This window comes from Lasioglossum baleicum, chromosome 15 (genome assembly GCF_051020765.1).
Source record: "Lasioglossum baleicum chromosome 15, iyLasBale1, whole genome shotgun sequence".
Classification (NCBI taxonomy): domain Eukaryota; kingdom Metazoa; phylum Arthropoda; class Insecta; order Hymenoptera; family Halictidae; genus Lasioglossum; species Lasioglossum baleicum.
Window position 1 is genome coordinate 1,956,159 of NC_134943.1, and position 27,968 is coordinate 1,984,126.

The 27,968-nt window shown below is 36.3% G+C and overlaps 2 protein-coding genes across 17 annotated transcripts in view; one reads left to right on the top strand and one right to left on the bottom strand.

Moving 5' to 3' along the window:
• Nucleotides 1-4,415: 4,415 nt before the first annotated feature.
• LOC143216435 (carboxypeptidase Q-like) lies at nucleotides 4,416-7,443 on the top strand. Its single transcript, XM_076439481.1, has 6 exons — nucleotides 4,416-5,061; nucleotides 5,194-5,344; nucleotides 5,424-5,673; nucleotides 6,228-6,468; nucleotides 6,595-6,777; nucleotides 6,854-7,443. The coding sequence occupies exons 1-6, from the start codon at nucleotides 4,706-4,708 to the stop codon at nucleotides 7,104-7,106; spliced, it is 1,434 nt and encodes a 477-aa protein (XP_076295596.1). The 5' UTR covers nucleotides 4,416-4,705; the 3' UTR covers nucleotides 7,107-7,443.
• A 1,064-nt stretch (nucleotides 7,444-8,507) lies between these two features.
• The window catches only part of Unc80 (unc80, NALCN channel complex subunit), a 50,843-nt gene continuing 31,382 nt past the window's right edge, over nucleotides 8,508-27,968 (bottom strand). For 9 of the 16 annotated variants that reach the window (XM_076439466.1, XM_076439459.1, XM_076439458.1 and 6 more), the window contains 19 exons: nucleotides 27,244-27,868; nucleotides 26,971-27,151; nucleotides 25,392-25,570; nucleotides 24,664-24,912; nucleotides 24,232-24,505; nucleotides 23,648-23,955; nucleotides 23,091-23,516; nucleotides 22,506-22,724; nucleotides 22,274-22,419; nucleotides 21,296-21,614; nucleotides 20,821-21,141; nucleotides 20,423-20,681; nucleotides 19,950-20,159; nucleotides 19,271-19,621; nucleotides 18,552-18,830; nucleotides 17,685-17,780; nucleotides 13,161-13,283; nucleotides 10,086-10,234; nucleotides 8,508-9,803 (listed from right to left, as the gene is read on the bottom strand). In XM_076439466.1, coding sequence (XP_076295581.1) covers nucleotides 9,198-9,803; nucleotides 10,086-10,234; nucleotides 13,161-13,283; nucleotides 17,685-17,780; nucleotides 18,552-18,830; nucleotides 19,271-19,621; nucleotides 19,950-20,159; nucleotides 20,423-20,681; nucleotides 20,821-21,141; nucleotides 21,296-21,614; nucleotides 22,274-22,419; nucleotides 22,506-22,724; nucleotides 23,091-23,516; nucleotides 23,648-23,955; nucleotides 24,232-24,505; nucleotides 24,664-24,912; nucleotides 25,392-25,570; nucleotides 26,971-27,151; nucleotides 27,244-27,868 — 5,320 coding nt within the window. In that variant the 3' untranslated portion in view covers nucleotides 8,508-9,197. Of the gene's footprint in view, nucleotides 9,804-10,085; nucleotides 10,235-13,160; nucleotides 13,284-16,281; nucleotides 17,584-17,684; nucleotides 17,781-18,551; nucleotides 18,831-19,270; nucleotides 19,622-19,949; nucleotides 20,160-20,422; nucleotides 20,682-20,820; nucleotides 21,142-21,295; nucleotides 21,615-22,273; nucleotides 22,420-22,505; nucleotides 22,725-23,090; nucleotides 23,517-23,647; nucleotides 23,956-24,231; nucleotides 24,506-24,663; nucleotides 24,913-25,391; nucleotides 25,571-26,970; nucleotides 27,152-27,243; nucleotides 27,869-27,968 lie in introns of those variants that run through there. The other 7 variants (XM_076439472.1, XM_076439464.1, XM_076439461.1 and 4 more) reach the window with 6 other exon arrangements.

A 27,968-nucleotide genomic window follows, 5' to 3' on the forward strand; every position in this document is an offset into this window, starting at 1 on the left:
GGGGTTAGTTTGGCTCTCGTGAGCTGGTCTTAGGTTTGGCTCTCGTGAACTGGTTCTAGGTTTGCTCTCGTGAGCGGGTATTAGGTTTGCACTCGTGTGCAGGGTTATGTATTGTTATGTCTAACTATATTATTAGTCTGTTTCAGCTAGAATACACCAAGAAGAAGACATACCAAGAAGAGGACACACCAAGAAGAGGACAAACCAAGAAGAGGACAAACCAAGAAGACTGCAGCGTATTCTTAAGTTAGTTTTATTTGCCGAGCAATTATTGTCTTAGCGTCACCCCCGAACCTGAGCCTTCTGCTCAGGCTCATGTTTCTTATTTGCGAATCAAAGCCTTCTGCTTTGATTCTTCCCCTTTGGCGATTTAGTTGTTTGGTCCCCAATAATTGCTCGGCTTGCGTGCGTTAATTTTTAAGAGCTTGTACTATGCCCATCTGTATATACCCATAATATTGTAGTAATTATTGGCATTGGTATTATTTGCTCGATTTAACGTTTTTGGTTTAATCTCTAAATCTGTAATACCATATACATATGCATATCTAGTTATCAGGATATCGGTATACAAAGGTATCAGCATATCAGTTTAGCAGTATATCGCATATCACTATATCTGTATATCAGTATAGAATTATCATAACAATGAATCAGTATAATACCAATGCCAATAATTAATTGCGTGCGTGCGTGCGTGCGGTAATTTTTAAGCTCGTATATCTTTGTTGTAAATATGTCGAGTAATTATTGCAATAACGTCACTTTACTCGACTCCTATTTTTGACTCCGACACAGCCTTCTGCTGTGTCGGACCTTGCTTGTATGTACCAGACCGGTTGGAGCCGGTATTCGGCGTCGATACATTGAGAGGGGAGGTTCATTGAGATCTGTTCACTCGTATTGCCATTCTCTCTGTTCGTAATCCTACCCACGTCATCTCAACGCATTGTGTTGCCTGGTGGCAGGTAGTTGACAGAGAAATTCTCTGTTCGTCATCCTACCCACGTCATCTCAACGCATTGCGTTGCCAGGTGGCAGGTAGTTGGCAGAGAGATGGTGTTACGTTTGAACACTTCTCACTGTCCATTCCTCTTGGTGAGGACACGTCGGGTATCGACTCTGACCGGAGCTGCACTGCAAGCATTGTACGCGCCGCGTCACCTTCGAACCGGAGCCTTCTGCTCTGGTTCGCTCTTGTTTCTCACTTTGAAAGAATCAGAGCCTTCTGCCTGATTCGCCTTTGATCCCCCGTGGATCGGAGACTTCTTCTCCGATTCACACCTTTTGCTCCACAATAATTGCTCGACTTGCGTGCGTTAGTTATTAAGATTGTATATCGTCGTTTTAAATATGTCGAGTAATTATTGCCTTAAATTCACTTTGCTCGTTTGCTTGATTCCGACACAGCCTTCTGCTGTGTCGGACCTTGCTTGTATGTACCAGACCGGTTGGAGCCGGTAGTGGGCGTCGATACATTGAGAGGGTTGGTTCATTGAGACTTGTTCACTCGTATTGCCATTCTCTCTGTTCGTAATCCTACCCACGTTACCTCAATGCAATGCGTTGCCTGGTGGCAGGTAGTTGGCAGAGAAATTCTCTGTTCGTCATCCTACCCACGTTACCTCAATGCATTGCGTTGCCTGGTGGCAGGTAGTTGGCAGCGAGATGGTGTTACGTTTGAACACTTCTCACTGTCCATTCCTCTTGGTGAGGACACGTCGGGTATCGGCTCTGACCGGAGCTGCACTGCAAGCATTGTACGCGCCGCGTCACCTTCGAACCAGAGCCTTCTGCTCTGGTTCGCTCTTGTTTCTCACTTTGAAAGAATCAGAGCCTTCTGCCTGATTTGTCTTTAATCCCCCGTGGATCGGAGACTTCTTCTCCGATTCACACCTTTTGCTCCGCTATAATTGCTCGACTTGCGTGCGTAATTTAGTATAAGTGCGTCGCTGTAAGAAAGGGAGCCAGAAGGAATATTGCATTCGTTCTGACTCCCTTTCGGGTCTCTCGTGCAGCAACCTCCTCGTGGTGAGACCTGGGCAATCGGTATTATCCTTTATTTGTAAGAACTTTTAGTGTCTTATGAATAAAGGATAATATCGAGCTAATAGCTGCACATTTAATAAATATGTTGATTTTTCAATAAATTCTATTCCTATACCTATTGTCTTTCACAACATTTTGCAATTTTACCTTCCTTCAGATCAAAATATATGTATTATCCAAGCTGATTTTCCCCGGGCGTGAACAATGTCATATATCGTCTGGTTCTATTTAGGTAAAGAGACGGGATAGTATTTCGTCGGTGATAGTATTATGAGGCAATTACAGAATGGGTAAATACTATATCATTCTTCTTCTACTTGACGAGTATCTCGTCGTTGGTAGAACTTTTAGCGATGTGGTATTTCAGATCACTGTAAGTTCCACGTTATCCCCGTGCCCGTCGCGCCCGGTTACCGGTCCCGCTGAATAACACAGGGGCTGGCAGTCTTTAATAGTATCTCGTCGGTGACCTGACAATAGCATCGATGATAGCGGTGCGGTGAAAAGAAACCAACATTCGTGACAACATTTCGACACATCCTAAGGAAAAAGTACATATGTATTTCCTTTCTTTTTCTTTTTGTTCACCGCACAGCTTACCTCGCTGCTCTACTATAAATCCACTCTTACTGCCAGCACCCGTCAGTGCTGCCAGCACATGCTGTTCAGCGGGACCAGTAAGCGTGCGCGAACGGGCGCGGGGATAATGTGGAATTTCCAGTGATCTGAAATACCACATGGCTAACAGTTTTACGTCCATGGTAGAACCGATAGAGATACCAGAGAGTATATGAGATACTATTAAAGACTGCCAGCACCGACGAGATACTATTAAAGACTGCTAGCCTTATTCTTTTAGACTTTGTGGTTCTATTGCAGGATTTAAAATTTTAACGGGTCAATATTGTTCCAGCTGACGATGGGATTCTATCGTTTTTTTTCCTTTCTCTGTTTACTTTCGTGTTCCTGTTAAATCAAAATGCCCCTATGGCAAAGTATCATCCTCTACGCTTTAATTCGAGTCCTCAAATGTTCAAAAATTCCTACGGGAATACATTCTAAGATATATACATACATACCATGTACATGGTTGTCCGTGCCTTAGGCATTTATCATCTCTAAAGCCATGCGATTCAGGAGGTACAGTTGTGTCAAATAGTGGGGTTCATCACTTCGCACCTTAGCGGAATAAGGACGTGGGAGAACGAGCCAAATGTGGCTCGTGGACTGCCAGTTGGGCAGGCCTGATTAGGTGATTGGTCTATTAACATCCCTTGTCAACCGTGAGACCACTCTTATTTCCTCTCTTTTACTAATAACGTTACTTTATTGCACAAAAGATTGCTCAGTGCCTATACTAATCTAAATAGGATATGATATCTATAATAACTATTGATGATATTAAATAATTATAATTAATTTTCAAAATATAAAATTTGTTGCTGACGATCACCGAAATCTTACGTTTCTAAATGTAATTAATACAATCGATCCTTGGTAATTTCAAACTCGAGAGGAGGGCTAAAATCTTCGAGTTGTAGAAATTTTATTTTATGTAGTTTTTGAAAAGGAGTTTTTAAGGAATATAATAGTTATATATTAATATAATAGAATAATATTAACGGGGAGAATAGTTCCTCCAGTTGTTTCGTCAGTGTTTTACTTTAAATTACCCTTGCAGCTGAGACGCAGATATTATTATACTGACTGTAAACAATCAACTGTCACAGTTTTCAAGTATGTAACGGTGATAAATCTTTAATTTATAGTCACAAATTCGAGTCACAAACGTAAAATAACAAATAATTCAAGTTAAATAAGTTTATACCTCAATTTTGAAAGATTTTGAAGTTTGTTGTTCTGTAGAGGTTTTCGATTTATAGATAGCGCTCCCAGTTCGGTGATAAATCTTTAATTTATAGTCACAAATTCGAGTCACAAACGTAAAATAACAAATAATTCAAGTTAAATAAGTTTATACCTCAATTTTGAAAGATTTTGAAGTTTGTTGTTCTGTAGAGGTTTTCGATTTATAGATAGCGCTCCCAGTTCGAAAATTTCGAATGATAGATTTTCGAGTTATCGTAGTTCAATTGTAGCACTATTGAAAACAGTGCATGTGTTCTCAGAATTCTTGTACCGAATTATCGCAAGATATATTGTATTTTACAGATAGCAAAATCAACGCGATGCGTAGTAGTATTTTTTGTCCATGTCCATGCGATAGTACTCGCCGCTCGCATGATGCGCCTCATTAGCGTTGCCTGCGTACAGTATGTACCCTTCCCTTTCCACTATCGAACTCCCCTCTTGCGATTCTCTGCACGAAGCACATACTTAGGTATCAGCAACGCGAGGGGATACGCGACGTTGCATTATTCCCATTACGAGGAGAATCTATCACATTTAGTGGCAGAGGGGGAAGCACTTCGAGGGGAATATACACTGTCTCGTAACAGTGGTAACGGTGGCGGTAACGCTGCGTCTCATACTTCGGAAGAACTCTTCAGAGTGTGATACATTCCGATTCGGCTCTCATTCAAAACCTCTGCTACGCGTACGCGGATATAGCGTTCGAGTACAGTGAATCATCAATTACTTTAATGTGGGGTAGTTAATAGGAAAGTGAGGTTTATCAAATTATATAGTCAACACAATGTTGTACTCCGTAAGATTACTTTTTATTGCGTGTCTAGTGCGAATGCACTTTGTGATATCGTTGGATGTCACCACAAGAAGAAACGCTAGTGCATCTTGCAACTTGTCACCTAAGCTGTTAGAAGAAATTCAGTCTTATGGTCCACTAGTGCACACTATAATAAATGAAACATTGTCGGGTTCTTTTAAAGGAACCACTTGGTACGAACTGGCCAATTTTGTGGATATGTTTGGCCCAAGATTTACTGGCACAAAAACGCTTGAGAAAGCGATAGATTATGTATTAAATAAGTCGATAGAGTTTAGTTTAGAAAACGTGCATGGGGAACCTGTGAGTGTACCTCACTGGGTCAGGTAATGTTTGATAATGATTCATTAATAATCGAGTAGTCGGTATAAAATAACTTTGAGAAATAATAATTTTTGAAATAAATACTGAAATTATTAATAAATATAGTTTATATCATAGAAACGCGTTTCTTTTAGAGGAGCAGAGTCTGCGACTTTATTGGCACCAAGACATCAGAAAATAGCTCTTTTAGGATTAGGTTACAGTGTTGGTACTCCGCCCGAAGGAATAACTGCTGAAGCTATTGTTGTGAACAGTTTCAAAGAGCTTGAAAGGAGAAAATATGAAGTACTTTATAATATTGTAGAATGCTTAAGCGAATTATTCTGTTTTTTTTTTATATTAAATTTGTGTTTGTTTTTGTTAGGTACCAGGAAAAATCGTTGTATATAATCAGATGTTCGTTTCATATGGTGAAACAGTAAAATATAGAAGTAGTGGGGCATCAGAAGCAGCCAAACATGGTGCTGTTGCTGCATTAATTAGATCAATTACACCGTATTCTTTATATACACCGCATACAGGTATGCAGAGTTATGCAGCAAACGTGACTAAAATCCCAGTTGCATGTATCACGCCCGAGGATTCAACACTGTTAAGAAGAATAGCAATAAGGGGTAATTATACGTAATTATATGTCTTCAATGTATATTTGAATTTGACAATCGTCAACTATGGTTAAAATTATAACCACTCCAACCGGGAATTGCGCGCGATCGTACATTAGACCGCCAGTTTACAGTTTTTGTTCGACTCGTCGACTCCAGCTGATTGAGCTCAATACCGCGACGCATCAAAACGAGGTGAACGCTCGCAACCGTCAACACGACGGCACGCCTTGTTTACGGTTTTTGGGCGCCCGCAACGACTTTATCGTCGGCAGAGTTGTGTAGAGTTTACAATCGAATTACTTCATGAATTATAATTATAAAGTAATTCGATCACATTGCATTAAATCATCTTGTAATTCAGCTCGTTCATTCAATTGAATTGCAATGTATAGTAGTATCTCCTTATCGTCGGATACGCCGAGCGACAGTTAGCTAGGAGATACTACCGCTGTGTACACTCTTGACTCGGTATTATTTATAATGTTATAATTTTCGTGTCATGTTCCACTGTTCATTAGAATAACAGACATGTAGACGTATACATTATTTTCAATTTTTAGGTGAAACCATAAAAATTAATTTAAAAATGGAGGCTAAAACTTTACCAAACGAATTATCACGAAACGTAATAGCTGAAATAGTTGGTTCCACTATGCCAGAGAAAGTAGTTGTCGTATCAGGTCACGTGGATAGTTGGGATGTTGGCCAGGGAGCAATGGATGATGGGGGTGGTGCATTCGTTTCATGGCACGCTCTGAAATTGTTGAAACATCTTAACTTTCGCCCTCGCCGAACAGTAAGGTAATGTTCTATTATATTTGGAAGAAAATAATTCCTTATTCTTAAAATGAAATTATAGATTAAAAATATTCAGTTCTGGATTAGGTCTGGGTTACATAAGCCTCATATTAAATTTATACTTTACAGACTGATTATGTGGACAGCCGAAGAGATGGGTATTATAGGAGCTAGTCAGTACATTAAATCTCATAAAGCAAAAGAGAAGAATCTTCAGTTTGTCATGGAATCAGACATGGGCACATTTATGCCTTTAGGTCTAGCGTTTACTGGAACAGATCAAGTCAAATGTATATTAGAAGAAGTTATGAAGTGAGTGACGCTATAAAGTTCGGACAGACTGTGTTATATTATAATGTAATTGTTTATTAAACATAATTTTTGGTAGGTTATTACTTCCCATGGGACAATTGAAATTGAGTAGCCCCCATGGTGGCCCTGACATTGCTGATTGGGTAACTGCAGGTGTGCCTGGAGCATCGCTATGGACCCAGAGTGACAAATATTTCTATTATCATCATACAAATGCGGATACAATGTTGGTTGAGAATCCAGATGCACTTGATAGAGGAACAGCTTTGTTTGCAGCAGTGTCGTTTGTGCTCGCTGATCTTAGTGTTGATCTGCCTCGAAATAAATAATTCTGTATTAAGTTATCAATATGATTGGAACGTGCAATGGTAACGGAGTGAGATATTGTCGTACTCTCTCTCTTAATACTAGTTACTTACTATATAAAAATGACAAGGATGTATTTATTTTAATTTTTAGCGACTTTTATTATAATATATGATTAAGGAAATAAGTTTATCGAATAGTTTTCTACGTGTGTATCTTAATAAATAATCATAAATTAAACATTTGTAACCCGTCATTTCGACGGGTCTCATGAACCTAGTGTTAAAGATGCAGTACAAATTGTTCTAGTTTAATAAAAACATCAATGTAACTTTGGCAAATAGACTACTGAAGTATGTATGTGTATCGTTGTGCTCCTTGAATATTCGCGGAGATATCGCGGACTTGTAGCAATATCTGGGTCTGTGCTACGATGGGGTGAGACACTGTCATTGTTGAGATATAGAGGGTGTGGCCGGACGGGTGGTACAACCGGGCAGGGGATGATTCTACATGTAAAAATCAGTTGAAAAAAAAGGAATAACATTTTCTCGTTTGACGCCTCGTTTTCGAGAAGATAGACTTTAAAGATCCGTCGGGTTCGCGTGCTTCGCGACACCGACTCAGACGATTCAGACGATTCCTATCAATAGCCCGTATATTTGCTGCATTTTCAATATCGATTTTCTCGAAAACGAGGCGTCAAATGAAAAAATGTTATTCCTTCTTTTCCACTTATGTTTACATGCAGAATCATCCCCTCCCTGGTTGTACCACCCGCCCGGCCACACCCTGTATATTGACATGAAAAATGAAGTCACGAAGTTAGTTGGCGTTCACAATTTTTGTATTACACCTCAAACTGATGATTCGCTTCCTTTTTATCTCTGCCAATGGAATGATCTCTTCCCTTGGTAGAGAACCTTCAGATCACTCGGAACCTTTGCAATATGTGTGAATATACTTCGATTTACGATTTCCGATTTGTTAATGTTTTATAAATCCTATAAAACAAGAAGAAGAAGATAATACCGAGCTAATGGCTGCATACTTAGAACTATGTTTCACTTGTGTAAAACCAAATATAATATTGATTATTTTGAAAGAATATTCGATCGTAGATAGCGAGTAGAATATTTAAGACTAGCTTCGAGACAGAAATTATTCTAAACAGTAAAACATAGAACTAAGATTTTTAACAAAATGAATGGATTTATACGTGCGATTCCCCAGGATCTATTAGATTCTTCTATTAGATTCTTTATTTAGATTGATTTTGAAATACCTAGCATTTCTAAACAATTAGATTTTTAACTTGAATAACAAAATGGCAGTAACCAGAGAAATTTGAAAATCACTTGGAACCGCAAGAATAAATAAATATTGCAATAAATACAGGAGAATAGAGAAAAAAGTCCAGCATAACGCTTATAAATTATATTTATTTCAAATGCATTTACTTGTACAGGGAATCGTCTCATACAAACATCTGTGCCTAATATCCACGTGGCTGTAATTTTACTATACATATAGTCCCTAAATATTACAAAGTATTCATCGACCACATGGCTAGGCTTTGAACATGTGTACCTGCAATTGGCGTTTCCGGTCAACGGAAAAAATGAAAACTTTGAAGACCATATTAAATCGTTTTATTAAGTTGTAGTCACTCTACATCGTCACTCGGGATTCTCTAAGTTACATTTTCGACCGAACCTTTAACTGCTAACAGAATTTTTACCATTCACTCTTAATTACTCGGTGAAAGGAGACTACAGTTTTCTTTCGATATAAGACGACGACGTTTGTTTCGCAACAAGAAAATCTCTATCCCCTCTTCTTATTTCGAAGTTGTCCGCTCGACATCGCTTACAATAATGCCAAAATGTGAGGGTCGCTCATTCTCCATGTTCTCTTCATCCGCAATACGTCCCGAGCCATCGACTTAAATCGAAAGAAAACTGTAGTATCCTATACCAGATACGACAGTTTTACTTATTCGTAAAAAGAAAACACTTCCTAGTTAAATAAAAAACAATTTGTTAGCAATTACAGGTTTATGAATGCCTTAATCAGTTTCGTAACGAAAAACACCGACTGCGTCCGTTGATTACTTATATCAACGTGTCCTCATCCTGATTCGGAAATAATATTAACAAGGAATGTTGAGATGTTGTTCTTTGGCTGGAAGTCAGCAACGCGGTTTTTTCTCCTCCACTACCGTTGATAGAGCAGTCAGGTGAACTGCCATCAAAGGCTATAACGTTTGTCGTGGTGCTACTGGTCGAAGGCATGTCATTTAAATCCGGTGATGCCAAGGGTGGTGCTTGAACTCCGCGATTATTATTGCTGCTATCCAGCGACACCAGCTGCATGCTATACGATTCACGGTAACCAGACGTGCTAGAAGTGTCTTCGTCCCACGAGACGTCTGACGTTTGAAGAGTAAGATGGTGGTGATGGTGATGAGGGTAATGGTAATGGTGATGAATGTTACTGTGCAACTGTTGTTGATCGTTCGGCGCGATGTTGCTTCTTTCTCCGTCTGATTGGTGAATAGTCGAACCTCGCCTTGAACGAATCGACGATGAATCCGAAGGGATGTTGAAAGTAGATGTCTCTATCGTTGTCGTCGGCGGTGTTAGAACCAAGGGTTGAGTCGTCGTCGGCTGTACAACTGGCGTTGTCCCTTCGTTTTGTTCTTGCGTTAGTTGCGGCACCTGAAAAGTAAAGTTTAATATCCTTGATCCTTTGCACTTTTTTAACATTTCGTTTCCAGCAATTCAGTATCATTTTAAGTGGTTCATTTAAAATTTTCTTCAAAAGACCGTCTTTTTATCCATTGTTTCTCTCTAAGTAGTATGGAAGAATTCATTTTTTTCTATATATTTTCTTAGTGTTAATATGAGTTCTTTGGAATTAAAATGTAAGGCAAGGGGTTAAGAGCGCCCTAATTCTTTTGAGTTCTGATTTGTAGAAGATACTTTTTAAGATTTCCTTACCTCGATATGTGCCCTTCGACTCTTCCTCAGTCGGAAAGTCTTTTTACTTTGGCCCATAGACCGTTGCAACCGAGGCTTGTCTGGTCGGCATTCGTTTGAGCTGTCTTCGTTTGGGTTTGTCGGACTGAGTTGACTCGTCATTGTTTCTCCTATTAAAACAGTGCTTGATTAGATCTCTTTCATTACCGAGCATTCCTCGCTATACGATCTATCCATGCTTCTTTTCCAAAATTACTAATTTCCAGCCCGATGCATTTCTTGAAGTAAAGTGGAAAATAATGTTCCGCGAGCTATAATCATTTCAACATGGCACTATGTCTACTGTGACGACGTTTTTATCGAATAATTATCAATTTTTATATAATCCAGAGCTTAGTGTTTCTACGCGTTTCAAAAGAGGATTCTGTGTATATAAAACGATCGTATGATAAATATTTTACACACGTATCCTCCAGCCGATTTGTGTTAGTTTTGGTAGAAAATGTTTCGAAAGCAATATATCATCCACTGAATGGCGAAAATATTGAAATATTTTAAGTAGAGTATTATAGATAATAGATAGATAGATAAATAATATTATTTTGGAAACTAGTAGATATTTAAGTAGCAATTAAGAAGTTCTCACCTTTTAACTGTATTAAAAATACATTAAACCTGATTTGAAGTGTTTCAGTTAGTATGAAAAATTGTAAATTTACTCGGATATATTATTTAAATATGATAAAATGACTGTGAGAGGATTGTAGTATACTGAATATATGAATAATACTATATAAGAACTATGTGTATAATGTTAATAATATAAGGACCTCCAAGGGAAACGGCTTTTATAAATGGAATATGTTCTTTACTGCAACCATTTTAAGTATGTATAAAAAGGAAAACTTTCATTGAAAACAATTTGAATCGTCTTGCAATCAATTCCGTGTTTTCAATTAATTGTTGTGATTAATCTGACGTTGTTTATGCGTTTATCACAAGAGAAGATTTATAAAATACAAGGCAAACAGTATGTTTACATTAACGTAATCATTGAAGACAGTTTTAATTTATTTTGAAAATAAATTATTTTGCAGAAAGTTATAGTTTCCGTTATCTTAATTTGCATAAAATTACTTGTGAAAATGGGAATTCATAGCCTAGTTACGATGTAGTGTTATTAAGGGAATTCAACAATTTTTTCTCTAGTTGTCAAAGATCAATGATATGAAGAAAACGTTGCTATTTTTCTAATAGTGTAAAATGTATTATTATTAATCAAGTAAAATTGAAAATTAAGCAAGGTAAATAGATTGGCAAAAAAGAGAGCATGCTGTTTTATTTCCGTAAAATTGTGAACACTAAATTAGTGACAAACTATGAATTTGCTACAAATTATATATGCGAATATATTTTGTTATAAAATTTATATTTTTAAGTCAATTTTCTTTTCAAATATTTAACTTGGTTGCAATAAAAATGTATCACATGTATTGCTTGAAAAGGTGAACAAACGACGTTGTTGAAAATTAAATGAAATACAAGATATAATCGATGACAGTGATAGAGAAATGTAATTAATACATGCCAATAAGTCATATACCTATTTCGAAAAATGTTTATAAGGAAATACAGTGCTTTCGTGTGTCAGTAGAATACATTATCATTACATATACAAATACGAATGTTAAATAAGACAACTTTGTGCAATAGTGCCCCGTTTTATAATACTAAATTGTACTTTAGAATATACATATACACATTCAATAATGTGCGATGAAAATATGAAATACTATCAAGTGAATAATAATAATGAATATATACATTTTTATCTGAAAGTGTCATGGTTATGCACAAACATTATTGTTATTGACAATCATTATAAACGAAGATGCCTTTTAAGAATTGATCGCAATTTATTCAATTGTCAGGTCTATAATTGTAATGTAATTTGATGCAATACATACAACACGTTTTAGAAAAGCATTAAATATGAAATATTTAAATGGTATTTTTGTTGAGGTGCATCATGCTCGTTTATAACAATTCTTGAACAAATAAATACTGATAAAAAATTCTTTCTTTACTAATTTTATTAATTTTCCATGAAGGATATTTTAGAAGAAAACATTTTACCAATGTAACATATATTTCTTTATGCATAGCCAATAGCAGTGCTGCTAAATGTAGCTATAATATTTCCAAAAGTTCAAGTTCATTTTAAAAGTAATGATTCAAACGATTCAAAAATATTTTTTTCTATATTGTTTATTATATTATAATTATATTATTAATAATTATAATTTTGTTATATATTTTGAACTCTATTTTCCTTGGATATTACAAGTTAAATTTTCTATCATTTTTTTGTTAGTTATAGAAAATATGCCATTGCCTATGGATGAAACTTCAATAATTGTTATAAGCCACTTTTAACAATGACATAGTTATTGTAGACTCCTAGAAGCATCATGATTTTCGTTTTATGATAACAAGAATGAAAAAGCAGTTTTTACTTAATCTGACAGCGAGTTACTATAATAACTAAATATGATATTGATGACAATGAATGAATTATTCATGTCTGTGTAAGGTCTGTGTAAATTGAACTGAACAGATTAATGATCACAGAAAAAAAACCAAATAATGCAATGAAGGCCTAAAACCCTGGAGAGATAGTCAAGCTTGAGAATAGTAACATTCAGGAAACTATAATTAGGAGGAAAAAAGTGAATAAACATTTTAGATTGAAATATTACTAACACAATCTTGTGCCATAGCATGTTAAAAGTAAGCAAAATACAATACGTATTGAAATGCTTCTATCTCGTTTACTATTGACAATGAGTTTTCATTAATTTCCGAATTGTTATCTTTCTGACAATATCATTTTATTGGCAAAGATTTAGCTTTTAATAAGTTATTGGCAAAATGTTTAGATTTTCTTCCAAAAGTATCCTAGGAATTGATGCATATTATGTACAGTAGAAATATACTTTAAATAATTCATAACTTTTACTCTAATTCTGATAAAGTAGATATCGTTATTAAGTGCAACTATATAATATTTATTTAGAACAGGGGCTCGAAATTTACCTGATGAGTGCCTAAATTCTACGGAAGAGAGAAAGCGCAGTTTTGGCGCCTTTTGATGAGTTAATATAGGATGAGGCTTAACATGGTTACGTTCATCGCTAGTAGAAGATGGTTGGGATTTATCTGAAACATGCCACATTCAACGACTAGAATGAAGGGGAAGACGAAAAATAAGACAAACCGTGTGTTGGTGTTATTGTTACGTTAACACTCTGTAACGACAATTTCGCATCGGCTTTGTTTTTCAATGTAACAGAAGCAATAGATATGTCAATAATTTCAATTATTTCAATTCTAATCTCAATCGAAGTATTGAAATCTCACTTACATAAACTATTCTTATTATACAAAATTTAGATTAAATACTTAAATTTTTATATAAATTAAAATTAAAGTCATTAATAAAATAGTTACCGAAGTTTTCAAAATTTTTATACGAATGCTGTATTGTATTTAATTATGTATGTATATGTAGTGGACGGTTGCTTATACACGGTGATAAAAAGATAAGTCGAAAATGTACAGTATAATTTTTTCATATGATAATTATTTTCTATCATATAATTAATTATTTCCCATTTTCGACTTATTTTTAAAATATATAATCACCATCATTTCGTTTGTACCACCTGTTACTGATCACCCTGTGTAATAAAATATTTAATTTCCAAAAGGAAAATTATTATCCATAATGCGAAGAAGTAAGCACAGGTGCGTGTAAATGTTTTGATACTTACGAGTACTATTTCACGAATTGAAATTACCTTTCAATATGATATATTTTTGCATGTCCTGTAATCATTTCTTATGAAAAACCAAGGACACACTATACACTACATCAAAGAGAATAAAGATTCAGCGAAACATGTGCATAGAAGTAATAAATGTGATTCAAAAACTATTTTGTAGATAGAGAAAATATTAGAACTTCAAACTTGAATTATTCATCATAAAGAAAAGAATCAATTAAGTTTATACGCGTTTCTTTAAGCTGTGTAAATTTTAAAAAATATAACTCGCGGATTTTATTAAATGTTCGTTGTACATAATTAAATTCTACTCAATAAATTGTTGTATTTTAGACCGCCAAAGGCACGATCTGGCACATCACTGTGTAACGTCATATATGTTAGGCGTGGGCAATTTACAGCTCGCGAGCCGTAGACTCCTCTCCCTACTCCTTCCTACTAAAATGCTGTGTGGTGTAGAAGGAAGTTGGGAGATTAGGAGTGGGGAACCGGTACACCGGTAGTGGGAGTCGTGAAGCGACAGCGGGCAAGATGTTGCCCAGACCTGACACATGTAATTAAGAACATGTCATTAGCGTGTTAATGTAGTTTCTGTAGAGGGTGGCGAGAACGGGGTTGCTTCGATTATGGAAGTTTTGCGACACAGAATGACTGGAAGTTTGTTTAACAATGTTTATGAAAAATGATAGAAGATGCCTATGCGATATGTGGATGTGTAAATCATATGGGATTAAACATCAGACACACACGCTCACACACACACACGAGACGTATGCATCTGTTTTGGTCTTCTTTGATTAGAGAGATTGTCGTGTGATTTAGTCATACAAGAAAGCAGTCGAGAGTCGAAGCAACTACGTTGTGGTGAAATATATCTACGTAACGACGAATTGGATACCAACTGTTGGACATTACCATTGTCTAAATACTGCTATAGAAATTGATTACGGTCGTGTACTAAACGTGACGGGAAAACAGCAACTATATATAAAGTAGAATCTAGTAAAGAACACCGTGAAAATGAGATTCATGTACAATGGAAGTCGCTATACCGTCCGAAACAATAAAAAATTCAAAACAAATTAAAGTTTGTTTCCGACAAACATGAAATTCTTGGACATTCTTCTTGTATAAGCTTCCTTCGATAATTTAAACTAAAAATCTTTTCATTTCATTCGTTTATTAGAATCGCTCACAGTAACGATCTCTTGATTAATTATATTGATATTTTCTTGATTGCGAATTTTCTATTTCAAAGAATAGATCGTTACAGCTTACTATTTAATAAGTATTAATATTTGGGGTGTCCATAAGTAATGTCATTTTTATAGATTTATTAAATATCGTGAAATAATATTGTGAAATTAATTGTTTAATAAATATTAAATAGTGACTAAGCTGTAATTACATTCTTTCTTATTAACGTGTCTATTTAAAAATACAGCGAATCTCTGTTCACGGAAATAATAATAAAATAGCAGCATGTATGAACGAGAGGAACACAGAAAAAGGTGAATAAGATATGAAAAAATTATTATACGAGATACGGAGAAGCGTGACAAGTAGACTGCGGATGTTCATGCACGTGTATAGTATCCGAACATGTTGATCTCCACTACGATTTTATTGTCTACAAGAAAACCACATACACGTGATTTTTATTTCGGATATTTTGCGTTCTTATATTTTCGGGAATTAAAGAATATACTGTAACAGCATCCTGTATGTTTTTGCATCTTGTAAATTAAATAAGTCCTCCAGCATTTATTACAATAGGAATAGCTTTACATAAACTTTATTGAGATACATACGGTAGTGGCCAATAAAATTGGATTATTTATAAAAAATACATATTTCTGTATATTGATATTCTACATACAGTAGCTATACTAAATTGTTTTATCATGATCTGAGTTAGGTTACAACAGCTCTATACATATGATCTGATACATCAGTTGCACTTAGATTAATGTTTATGTGAAAGTTGAACCACGAATTCTATGGCGACTACTGTACACATGTATATCTACCCAAGATGAAATTAGAATAAAAGTATGGAGGAAAATTTTGCATGATTTTATGAACTCTACGATTGTATGTTCTCGCAAGTGCACACGCATAGAAAGTGCAATTACATTGTTTTACGGACCAACATACCGTTTTCTACACTCCTGTATAATCGGTATCCAGAATCATTAAGAGTTTAAATGGTTTGAGGTGTTGTCATTAAAAACTTGTAAAACATTTCATTTTTCGTGTAAGAATTATTACATTATTGAGATTGTTGAGATTTTAATGACCGCACCTGACTATTTATACGAACAATGATCTGATTAATCGATATATTAAAAAAATATAGTTTATTTGAAGCACCTACATATAGTACCGTTCTGAATTATTAATATAATGTACCTCTAGTATTCTGTGTAAATAATTGATGTATAAATAATTTGGTACTCGAGTTAAATTGAGTTCAATTGTTTGGATCTTGATATGTATGATGGCAGGCAATTAGAGAAACAATTCATAGAAGTAGGACACTTTAGACTTTTCAGCATCAAATCAGCATTTCTAGGAAGTAGAATGGGTCGGTCATGAGCAGACCCATCAGACGGTTTCTATTGAACGAACTTTTATTCTACATTTTCGACTTATTTTTTAAATGTAGAGTCACCCCCATTTCGATTCTACCACCAGTTACTAGTTAAGAAGTGTTGCAAATCTAAATCATTTTAAACAATAAAGACTTTTTACTTATTAAATGTAATCCAAAACAGCCATAGACAATTTCATATTTTGGAAATCAATCGGAAACAAATTGTAACGTAAATTGCTGTGTATTAGATTGTTATTAGTAGACTGCGGATTATTATGCGAAATAAAATTTTTACAAATATACTTTTCTCATTAATAATTCGAACATTTTCAAAATACATATATTGTCATTCTCGAATTCTTTTGATCTTGTTACTGTATCGAATAGCACCTGCTCATTTTTGTCATAAATGCATAAAATCCGCAGTTTAATTATTAGAATGGGATGTCTTTATTGTAAATAGTCCGTTGTGGAAGAGATATGGCATATTCTTATACCTTCACATCTGAACCCTGTGTATCCTATACATATATGTGTATGACATTTCTCGTGAAATTGTGCGTGTTGTGCGTGCACGAATCCTATAATATTCTTTGCATATATCACGTGCATAAACATCCGCAGTTCAGTGATAAGGGAACACACCAGCAGGACGTTTATCATAGACTTTGTCAGAGTTTACTAGTAGATTCCGCTTACCTCCGTTCCCTAGCTAGCAATGAAAGCAACGCAATGATCAATGTGTCAATATACGATCAAACAGGAAAGGCCCGAACGATGAAAAGTGGAGAAAGAAAAAGTGTAAGCGATGCAAACCGAGTCGAAGCTAATCCTAATGTCTGGCTCGATCGGTAAAAAATCAAGTAGAACAGAAAAAGAGTATTTGGAGACGGAGGAGAGAGTTTGTCGCAAGCCTCGCTATTTTGACGGAATGAAATGAAGCGATGCGCCTTCGGTTAGGCAACGTAGAAGAACGTTGCAGATAGAAAGAAAAGGGTTTCGCGAAAACGTTGAAAATTCCGTCGCAGTGTCCTGTAGACAATGGCTCGATCCAACTGTGGTAAACGTCTTGCAATCGCTTAGAAAAACAACGAAACATTTATGAGAGGCTTGCAGTCGCACTGAAAGTATTTAAAGTTCGGGACTGTTAGGTCAATTCTGGAAAATAAATGTCGATACCTGTTGGTGGCAGATGATCTGTGTGCTGATCGGCGGTGCCGATGTCACTGGCCTCGCGAAGAGTCGATGATCCCACGCTCGTACTAGAAATCGATCCTGGAAATAGTAATGAGCATGGTTTTATTCTCTGTGCAATCTTAGTTTTGTTCTTAATAGACTAGGTTGCATCGACAAGTTCGCAGAATCAAAATGTAGAAGCTAGCATTGTTCTGATGGGAATTTTTGTTTTCAATTACATAGATATTATCTATGACATTTTTAACAACGTATTTGTGGCATTTTTCTGATTAGAATGAGTCGAAACGTGAACACAGTTCGGAATGTATTTGCTTGTTCAATCGACAATTACATTCAAACAGTTTAATAGAAAGCAAACCAACACGATTCGTTGTGCAAATCGGTTGCGATTTAATCTATCATTGTGTCTAGATATCTGTTCTATTATCTGAACAAACTAAAATGATTAGATCAGATAGTCTTACTATTATCGAAATTGTGTTTGGATTGTACCAGTTTGGCGTCGTTTTAATTATAACATTGTCACGAAACGAAACAGTTTTATCGTTGGATTAATATTACCTCACTAAACCCATAGACCAAGAGAGAGGAGTCAGTGAATCTGTGTACTTTACGAAATCAAAGATCGCAACTTTTTATCAAAGATAGATATATCAACTTGCTGTGATTGTCCCAAAAAATAATAAAAGACCAACTTTCCAACAATATATTATTTTGTGCATTGCATTTACTTTTTACAGAATTATTTCACGTGTTTCTGTTGAGGTACAAAAGCTTCAGAAAAATTTCTATTTAGAATATTTACTATCATTTTGATATATATAAGGAATAATATGAATGAAATCGTACCCCGTGCAGCATGTACACCATTAGGTGGTGCAGATACTTGACTAGCTTGCGTTCCTTTCATGGTACTGCTCGAATTCGATTGATGAGTTGAATGAGATGCAGATTGTGGACCTGTCGAGTGAGAGATCGGCGTTTCTGCAGGCGTACGATTCGCATGAACTCTGGATCCATGGTCGCCGGTCAGAAGGTCGATCAGTAATGATGGTCTTTGAGTACGAGGCTGTCCTTCGTTCGCATGCATGTCGGCTAGGCTTCGCTTTGGTTCTGGTTGCATTTCGTCTGAAAATAACAAGAAGTCACTTAGCGTAAGATCAATAATTTTGTCTTCTATATTAATATTATAACCAAATTTTCAACCCTCAAGTCCCTGTCTTATAATATCGAGTAAATAATGAATATTCTCGATTTCAAAAATTTTACATTTCCCTGTAACCAAAATACAATTCTATATTTTTATCGTCGACCACTTTGTGGTCTGCCGGACAACTTTATGGAACTCGTAAGCTCTCGGCCCACCCAAAGCCATCCCGAGCCAACGTCTTATATCGAAAGAAAGTTATTGAAACACGCGAACGCGACGGTTTTCTAAGCTTGATTTTATTAAAAAAATGTTATTTCTTTTTCTTGACTTATTGTTACATCTAGAATCATCCCTTGCCCAGTGCTATCTCCCCGGAAGGTTACACCCTGTATAGAACACGAATTAAGAATATACGAACCGAGTCTTCGATCCTCTATCTCTTCTTTGAGATCCTTCAGTTCGTGTATGAGATCAGTCAAGAGAGTACTACGCGATTTTGGTACTGTCTTAGTATCTCCGTTAATTTTTGAGCGTATTGTACTTTGCATGTTCCTTTCGTGTTCCGAAATCGGTGCCTGGTTAATTTTGTGCACGGTAAACGGAAGCATTTGAATATACAAAGCGGTTCGATGAGTTACTACAAATTCTATAAAATTCCAAAGGTAGGTGGAAGCTTCGTTCCGTTTGTTTAATAGACGCATTGTGCGCAAAATTCTTGGCCACTCCGTTTTTAATTCCGTTTCGAAGCATATGATCATAATTTTCAAAGCTGGGAAACGAAGAACGTTCGTTATTATTAACAAGGCCTGTTATGGTTTCTGTGGTTGTGCTTTAACAGCGTAAAACAGAGTTGTGCCTAATGAATTAATCCTTAATTTATTTAGGTAATTTAAATGTATCGCGTATTTCACTTACAATTATGAATAAAAGTGTAATTTGATTAAATAGGTCAAATGTATAGACATAAGAGAAAAGAATTTGAATTGCGAATTACAGCATAACTCAAATTAATATAATTGAACCAGTTCGTAATTATAATTTGTGGACTAATTTAATTGGAATTCTGCACAACTTTGATTTAAAATACGTTTCGTTACCTAAGAAGGCCACTTGATACAACGTCAACGACGTTTTCGTTAAAGTCTTTGAATCTCGTGCTACAAATGTTAAACTACCCGCTCGCATTTCTGTGGTGGTCTTTAAATTTTGACTGGTTACTGGCACTGATTTAGTGCTGGGTGGCCACAGTGTGTTCAACACAGCAGTCAAAGCAAAATTGATGTCCGTTTGCCTTAATTTTTGTACATCTGGAAAGAAATAACTCTAAAATCGGGAATAACATTTTTTCGTTTGTCGCCTCGTTTTCGTGAAAATCGAGTTTTAAAAATGTAGCGCATGCTGTTAGATAGGAACAGTCTGACGCGTTTGGTCATGATCAACTAATTCTACTTTCTGCATATACTGTAGCACGCGAACCCGATGGATCTTTGATTTCCTCGAAAACGAAGCGTCAAACGAAAAAATGTTATTTCATTTTTTCGACTTGTTTTTGTATGTATTTATTCTTTACCTTTCCTTCCAGTTCCCACGCGTAAGAACAGTGGTATTAGCAAGTTGAGTAGCGTATTTTCCGTTCTGGTTTGAGTAGCAAACATGGAGTGACTGATGCATACATTTTCGAGAGTATACCCTTCACCAAGGGATATAACATGAAGCGCTATCAGTCGAAGCACCGTCGAGCAGAAATGTGGCGGTGGGAGTTTGTTCATCAAAGTAGCTGCAGTAGCGGAAGTTAAATCCTCCACGGGCACGTCTCCGATAATCAACGACTGTAAGCGAATATTTGCAGTTACTAAATAATGATTGCTTATTCTTACCAGTTTCATATTATTATTTATTTTGTATTTTTTTTTTGGAACGAAACTAGTCTTACGATTTTTCGAAATGACACAAGTATAACTACAGTACCTGGCAGGTAATCAGTAGTGCTTTCCAAAATTGAAAATGTGCAATGTAGGGACATCTGGATAGAGTTTCGTAAACTCCTTTCAAGAGATCGCCGGCAGCAATCCAATCGGTATTTCTTCTGATGGAGGCTTTTTTATGTATCTTGCTGAAGGTCTTGTCGAGTCTTTTCAAAATCAAAGTTAGCGCAGGCCTCATATCGTCGTTTGACCATTCGGTTGAAGGTAGGATATCGTTCATGTATCTTCTTAAACCGCGACATCCCATTGTACTCGGATCGTATGGCGAGATTTTCAGAAGACTGTACGCGATATCTGCTAATCGCTGTTACACACACACACAAAATACTATTACAATTTTAATCAATCTATTTTTTTGTTAAATATAGTATCTACAGAATATCACATTAAAGAGTTCCAGAAATCCTCATAAAGAACTAACCCTGAGAGAAAATAATAGCGAAATAAAAAATACTTACTATGTGACATTTCGAGTCCAATAACTCGATCACCTTCCCATCTTGAGATTTTTTGTTTAATTCCACCAAACGAGCAGAGCATCGAGCCACAAAATCGCCCACCATGTTTAGGAGCGTATCGCGTGGTCGACGAAATTCATTTTGATGGCAATTTTCTGCGTCCGCGTTATCATAAAAGGTTTTCATTTTATGCTCCATGTACTTCGTGGCGTGTGTGTCCTCTTCGAAATCAAAGCCAGGCGAATATGGAACCTTGCCATAGTTCCGTTGACTAGACCCTTTATGTTCGGGACTCGATTTTTGTGGACCATTATAATATCTGAAAGAATTTCCCACACAGAATGTTATTTAAAAGATTGACCAATTAGTGTTCGAGCTTTCTTCTATTTTTTAAAATGATGTTTCGTTTTATATGAAATTTACGCTTATGGATGTTGTATTAACACAACTATGAAGTACTATAATGGAGTAAAGAGAGTTAGGGTGCTATGTAAATGTGAATTGCTATTAACGAAAAGGCTAGCGCATATTGCTGTAAGGGGTGTACATTTTATTTAGCAAAGTTTAACTGTAGAGATAAAAAAGAATGTTCACGTAAAAATTTGATTTTGTCAGAGATAATGCAACGATCACCTGAGAAATACAGTAAAAAGTACAATTAGATAAAATTGTTTATGTTCAATATTGAAATATTAGTGCTATTGACGAGGAGGTAAACTTTATCTAACTTTCAGTCTTCGTACATTATATTCAAAAATTTTTATTTTGCATAAAAATTCATAGTAGAGTTACTTATCCTTTCTTTGAAAATACTAATAATAATATAGAATAACAAAGAACAGATGCAACGAAAAATGGTTTAAAAGATATATACTATTATATTATGAATCGCGTAGATTAGTGGTCAAAGTAAGTAAATGTTTATGTTTACTATTGCATGGTTGAATAATGTAATAATATGAGAACAATGAAACTCACTTCGTGAGTGCCTCCGAATTATTAACCAAAGTTTTAACAGCTATGGCCAACTGATCTATTATTTCTTTCTCAGTCTTCCCGTCCTTGTTGTAAGTCGGAGATTGAATTTGTTGCACGTAACACGGCAGTATCGCTTCCAATGTAATCTAGAAAATTAACAAGACTCAGTGAAATACATGTCCACAGGTTGTAAATATTTTTGTAGCTGCTATATAAAATTGTTTCTCCTTACCAACATTTGTTGCCCCCTAACGGAATCAGGCGCGTATGCGATCACCATCACGCAAAGTGATATGCAGTCTAAGACATTGACCATTTCGTTTTCATCGTGATAACAAAAGTCTATGGCTTTCAAAGGCTTCTCTTCTTTCACCAATTCGTCTATGTTTAAAGGGTCCGGTGACGGGGTTTCCAAACTTAGCAACAAATTGAACAAACACGTCGCAGGAACCTTCAATCGTTTAGAAAATTATACAAACATTATATTCATGTGTATTTGGTAATTATTAACTAATTATCAACATTCTTCTGCTTTTCTCTCGAGCTCTTTGAGTAGCGCTCAATCAAATATTTATATTACAATTTTTAAAAGTCAATGATTTAACACGTTCATTGTCACACTATTAAAATCCAACAATATCGAAATTGAAAAGATAAAATTTAACATAGTTATTATTTCTTTAAATCTTCTGTAGTCTTAGGTCCTAGTAAAAATTATTTTTCTTCAGTAAAAAAATATTGTTACTCACACACGCACAACGTGACAGTTAACATGTTAAAGAGCTTCCGATAGTCACGTGATGTCATAATAAAATACCTTGTGCGCTTCTCCGTGAACGCTAGTTTCATCCGTGTCCAATATCGTCGAGACGCTTCCAAACATTTGAAGGATGAACGGCTTCCGATTCATAAGGTAAAATTGTTTAACAGCGTATTCCACAGTAGTTGTCACTAATTTGTTCGTTTGATGAGTCGAATACAACTGTAGCAGCGTCGGTATAATCAGCAAGTACCCATTTGTTGAGAAAATATTCTTGAAATTGTGAGCCGCGTTTATGTACGTTGCAACAACGTATCGCAGAATACAAGAGTCCTCGCTATGAATGATTATTGCGCCATTTAAAACGTTCAAGAACAAATGGATGTCCCCGGAATAAGCGAAGTTGCCAGCCATTGCCTCGAACATTCTTGCGATTAATTTTACCCACATAAACTTGTGCATTACGTCCAGGCCAAGAAGCTCCTAAATTGAAAACATATTTTTCAGTCATTTTTCATATCAGCATCATACATACTTTTAAATACATTTTACAGATTTTGTAAAATGTCGCAACTAAACTGCGGATCTTAAGTTAGTTTCTCTTTGTCACTTACTCTGCCAATTTCGCCACCTTTGTACAAGTCCAGGTCTGCCTCTAAAGCTCTCCTCGGAAACGAAGGAAGCTTCATTAATTCCTCGTGAAGAAAGACAACTCTTTGCACTACCATGTCGACATTCTTTAAAATCGCCCATGTCAGCAGAACTTTGCCAATTTCGACGAACTTGTGCACCAATTCCTGGCGTTGCAAAGCATTGAACGCGTCCTCCGGCTTCATATGAACTATTTCGATTTCGGAGAATTGAGATCTTCCTTTGAAGAAATAATAATCCCGAACGTACGACGATGGGTTGCGAATTTGGTCTGAAATTAATTCATAATATTATGCTATAACAATTAATTAACACTAAATTGGTTTTAACACTAAACCTACCGTGCACTGAAAGTGCAACTGAATTTATTTGGGTTGTGTGTAATTTTTATTATAACATATCCTTGAATAAAGGAATAATAATCGTTTTCAATGAAAGCATCTTTATCATTTGACCGGGGATAGTAGGTTTAGTGTTAAAGCGTTCGTTTTAGATGTAAAAAAACAACAAATATTAATTAACACTAGTAATTCGAATTTATACGAACGTGTTTTGTGGTCGACGAGGAAGTACTCGCGCTGTTTCGATTCCTCGATACCAAAGAAGCTCAACAATTCCCGAAGAATTTGACAGAATTGCGTGTCCTCTTGCACGGGGAATTGCGAAGGAATTCCTCCTGCATCTGGATCTTGAGGACCGTGGACAACAATCTTTTTTGCTGATGGAACGTTTGCCGTTAACAAAATCGAAGCGTCGCACTGTTCTTTCCGTAATATTTGCTTGAGATCTTTAAACATTATTCCGTGTACACTGTGGACTACCTATATAACAATATTGTTTCATATAAATTTGATATCGATTTTCTCGAATCGAAATATTTAAAGCCATTATCCATGCTCTTTCACATCAACGTATGAAGTGTATGTACAGATTTTATTTCGTGGAGTTCATTAATTTTGATAGTTTTGAATGTAATTACCATCCACAGTATGGATAATGCAGTCCCAATTAATTTTTGGCCCTCTTCATGCGGAGAGCGCACATAAAACATGACGTATCCAATTATATAGTTGTACAAAGCAAAGGCAGCTTGTTGCGGTAACTTCGGTACAAATCGAATGAGATGCCTTAAAATTTTGAACATGAGTTCCTGCTTGTCTCTTGTTAGGCGTTCCAATACGTAGCGGAGAAACAGAGCGCTGTCTTCGACCAAACAATTCCAGATCACCTAATGGGAAAAGATACTATTCATTTTGTTGCGCAAACGTATTTTTCTTTAGAACACAAAATCCTATAATATGAGCTGGCGATTCGAGTGCCATACATTTCAATTAAGGAAATAGAGTGGAATAACAGATAGTATTTAAAGAAAATATTAAATAATTAGTAAATGTTCATGTCTCTTTACCCGAGATGAAACGTTTCTTCACTAGACTGGAAAAATAATAAACTATGTTAGCAGTATGAAAAGGTATCAGTGCACTTTTAATACTATTAACAAGGGAGATGATTGTAGTTATTATTCCGTTTCGTTCATTTCTCTGTAGTTTACATTTTGAAAGTTTAATTTTTTATGAAAATGAAGGCCTTAAAATATAAAGCCAGTTGCACGAAGTTAAGATGGCGTACCAAGTTTTTACAATATCCATTAATATTAATTGAACAGCGTACGCGTTAAATAAAAAATTGGTTCGTTTAAATTCTTACTTGATAGGCGACCTCGTAAACGGCACTTCCATCGTCGGAAACAGCAGCATCGTCGAGTAGATGAATAATTTGGACAATCGCCGAACATAATGAAGAGGGGAATAACGAGGGTGCTGATTGACTGTGGTGAGTTGTGTTCCGCGCTATCGTTTCACCTCCGTCTTCATCACCGACGTTTCCTATAGTAGACGAAATTGTTCTCCTTTCAACGGATATACGAATTTTGTTCGTAGATTTATTAAATTTTTCATTTTTATTGTACCAGTCTTGAAAAAGGATTTTACACAATTACTTAGTTTTTTTACTTTTTACGATTACTTTGTTTTATTTGTCAAAGAAAACGAAAAGTTTTTAAGCCTCTTTTCTTTGCAAGTATGTATAAAAACCAATTTACAACAGAAATTTCGATAACGCTTTCTCCTTTTGAGACACCCTGTGTATCCATATGAGAACATAAAAAGTTATCGTGACGTAATCATTGTGAATCGATCGAGCATATTATAACTACATGTTTTAAAAAATTGCTAATAGCATGAATATTATTAATATTAAAATTGCACCTGACTGGTTTATAAAATATTGGCAAAAAATTACGACATGCATTGCGTACAGATTACCGAGTATTCATGTTATAATATCTCAATGAAAGCAAAAGCGTTGAAAAATGATTATTAAAGAATAAGTTCACTCGTACAGCATGCACGTTCATGTCGAATAGCTTCACTTTAAAGTGATCGTTTTAAAATATGTAATTATTGAAGGTTTAATAAAATTAGGAAACTTGTTGACCACTTGTATTTTGCTCTGTTTGTGTACAGTGGTTGAGCTGTGCTCCACAGGGAAGTATTTGATGATGCCAATTCTAATAGGTCTAGGGATTCTCGATCACAGAGATATCAATTACTGTCGTGTTATTCGGTATTCAGATATTGAAGGTTTAACAAGGTTAGATTGAATTTTCACCCTTCTGGGCAAATACTATTGTAAACCAGTGGACTGAGAAAGCATGACTTGATTGCTATGGGCGGAATCAGAGCAGTGCTCTGCAGGGCAGTAGATGCTGATATCTACTCTAATAGATTTAGTGGTCTGGGTCAGGTCTGGATTAGGGTCATACAGATAGAAAAGATCCTACAATAGCTCAGTTGGTAGAGCGGTGGACTGTCGATACTATGTTCATTGTAATATTATTTAGGATTTACATATTGTGGAGGAAACAAAATAAAATTGAATGTTCACTCTTGTGGGCAAACACTGTTTTAGATCATTAGATCTCTGTGCATAGCGGCTTGATTGCTTTGGGCGAAGCCAGAGCGGTACGTGCCCATAGCTAGCTAATAGATCGAAGGGTCTCGATCACGCAGATATTAATTATCGTGAGGTTGTTCAATATTCGCATATTGAAGTGTTAACAAAATTAAATGGAATTTTGATCCTTGTGGACTGACCACAGTGGCCTGACTAGGCGTGATTTGATTGCTTTGGGAAGAGTTAGAGCAGTGCTGCATAGGGCAATACCTGCCGATGGCTGGTCTAATAAGTTTAGTATGTATAAGTGTGATATAATTTTATTATTCACCTTCATCGTGGTCATCCCCAACAGGACTAGGTTCGTACGCCGCTTGCACGGTAATGGGTATAGTCGTGATCAAGAAGTTCTCCCTCTCTTCGCGTTTCTTATCGTCTTGCGCCTGTAAAGCCTTTTTTATGAGTTCAGTTTGCTGCTTCTTACGAGTTTTCGTTGCCGTCACCAGAGACCTCTAAGTAATAGTCATAATATACTCTACTTAATCTACTGAAAAGCTATGATCTATACTACGGAAGCTATTGCTAAAGCGCCAAGCAGACTTACATGGTGTTCCTGATTGATCGTCACTTCTTCCACCTTGGTCTTGACCTGCGGCATCCAGGGCGGATCGACAACCGGCAACGATTCGATGCCGATTTTCGGAGAAGGCAAAGTGAACTCTATTCCAGGCGGTGGTACCTTGAAGGTGTTGTGAGCGTTTTCTTCCATTCGCGGCCATACTTGATACCGTAGCTTCCACAGAACTTGGAAACGTAAAATCGCGTTTATTCGCACGCTCGTGACGCTGTGCTGCAGACCATGGTGCATCAGTTCGCTCGCTTGATTAGGAGCTCGCACCGCCGCGACTATGAAAAGGGACGCAGCCGATGCTGCTACTTCTTGATTAGATTCTAACAAAAGCTCCCAGGCGACCGGCAAAACGTCCACGAACAATTCTTCTGTCATCACCACCGCTCCTTTCACTAACGTTGCCAGTGGCGCGTGGAACACGTCTTTCACTTGTGCCTTGATGTACTTCAAAATCGCTGGCGGCTCCTTCTCCGATTCTTCTGTCTTAGATTTTTTCAGGCATTCTTTGCCTTTCTCGGAATCTTGGTCCGCTAAATCCTTCGACGAGTCTCGTTGCGTTAAGCGACCAGATTGGGAGCCATCTATGTTTTTATCAATTCTATACCAAGGATAAAAATATATGTTCTTAAGATTAAAGTTGGTTACGTACAGCTAAACACAAAGTACACGGTACACAGATGTGTATTGGTGCTAGTCAC

Coding starts and splice junctions, on each gene's coding strand:
- LOC143216435 (XM_076439481.1), top strand. CDS start 4,706: ATGTTGTACTCCGTAAGATTACTTTTTATTGCGTGTCTAGTGCGAATG. Junction 6,469..6,594: donor CGCCCTCGCCGAACAGTAAG/GTAATGTTCTAT, acceptor TATACTTTACAG/ACTGATTATGTGGACAGCCG. Junction 6,778..6,853: donor ATATTAGAAGAAGTTATGAA/GTGAGTGACGCT, acceptor AATTTTTGGTAG/GTTATTACTTCCCATGGGAC.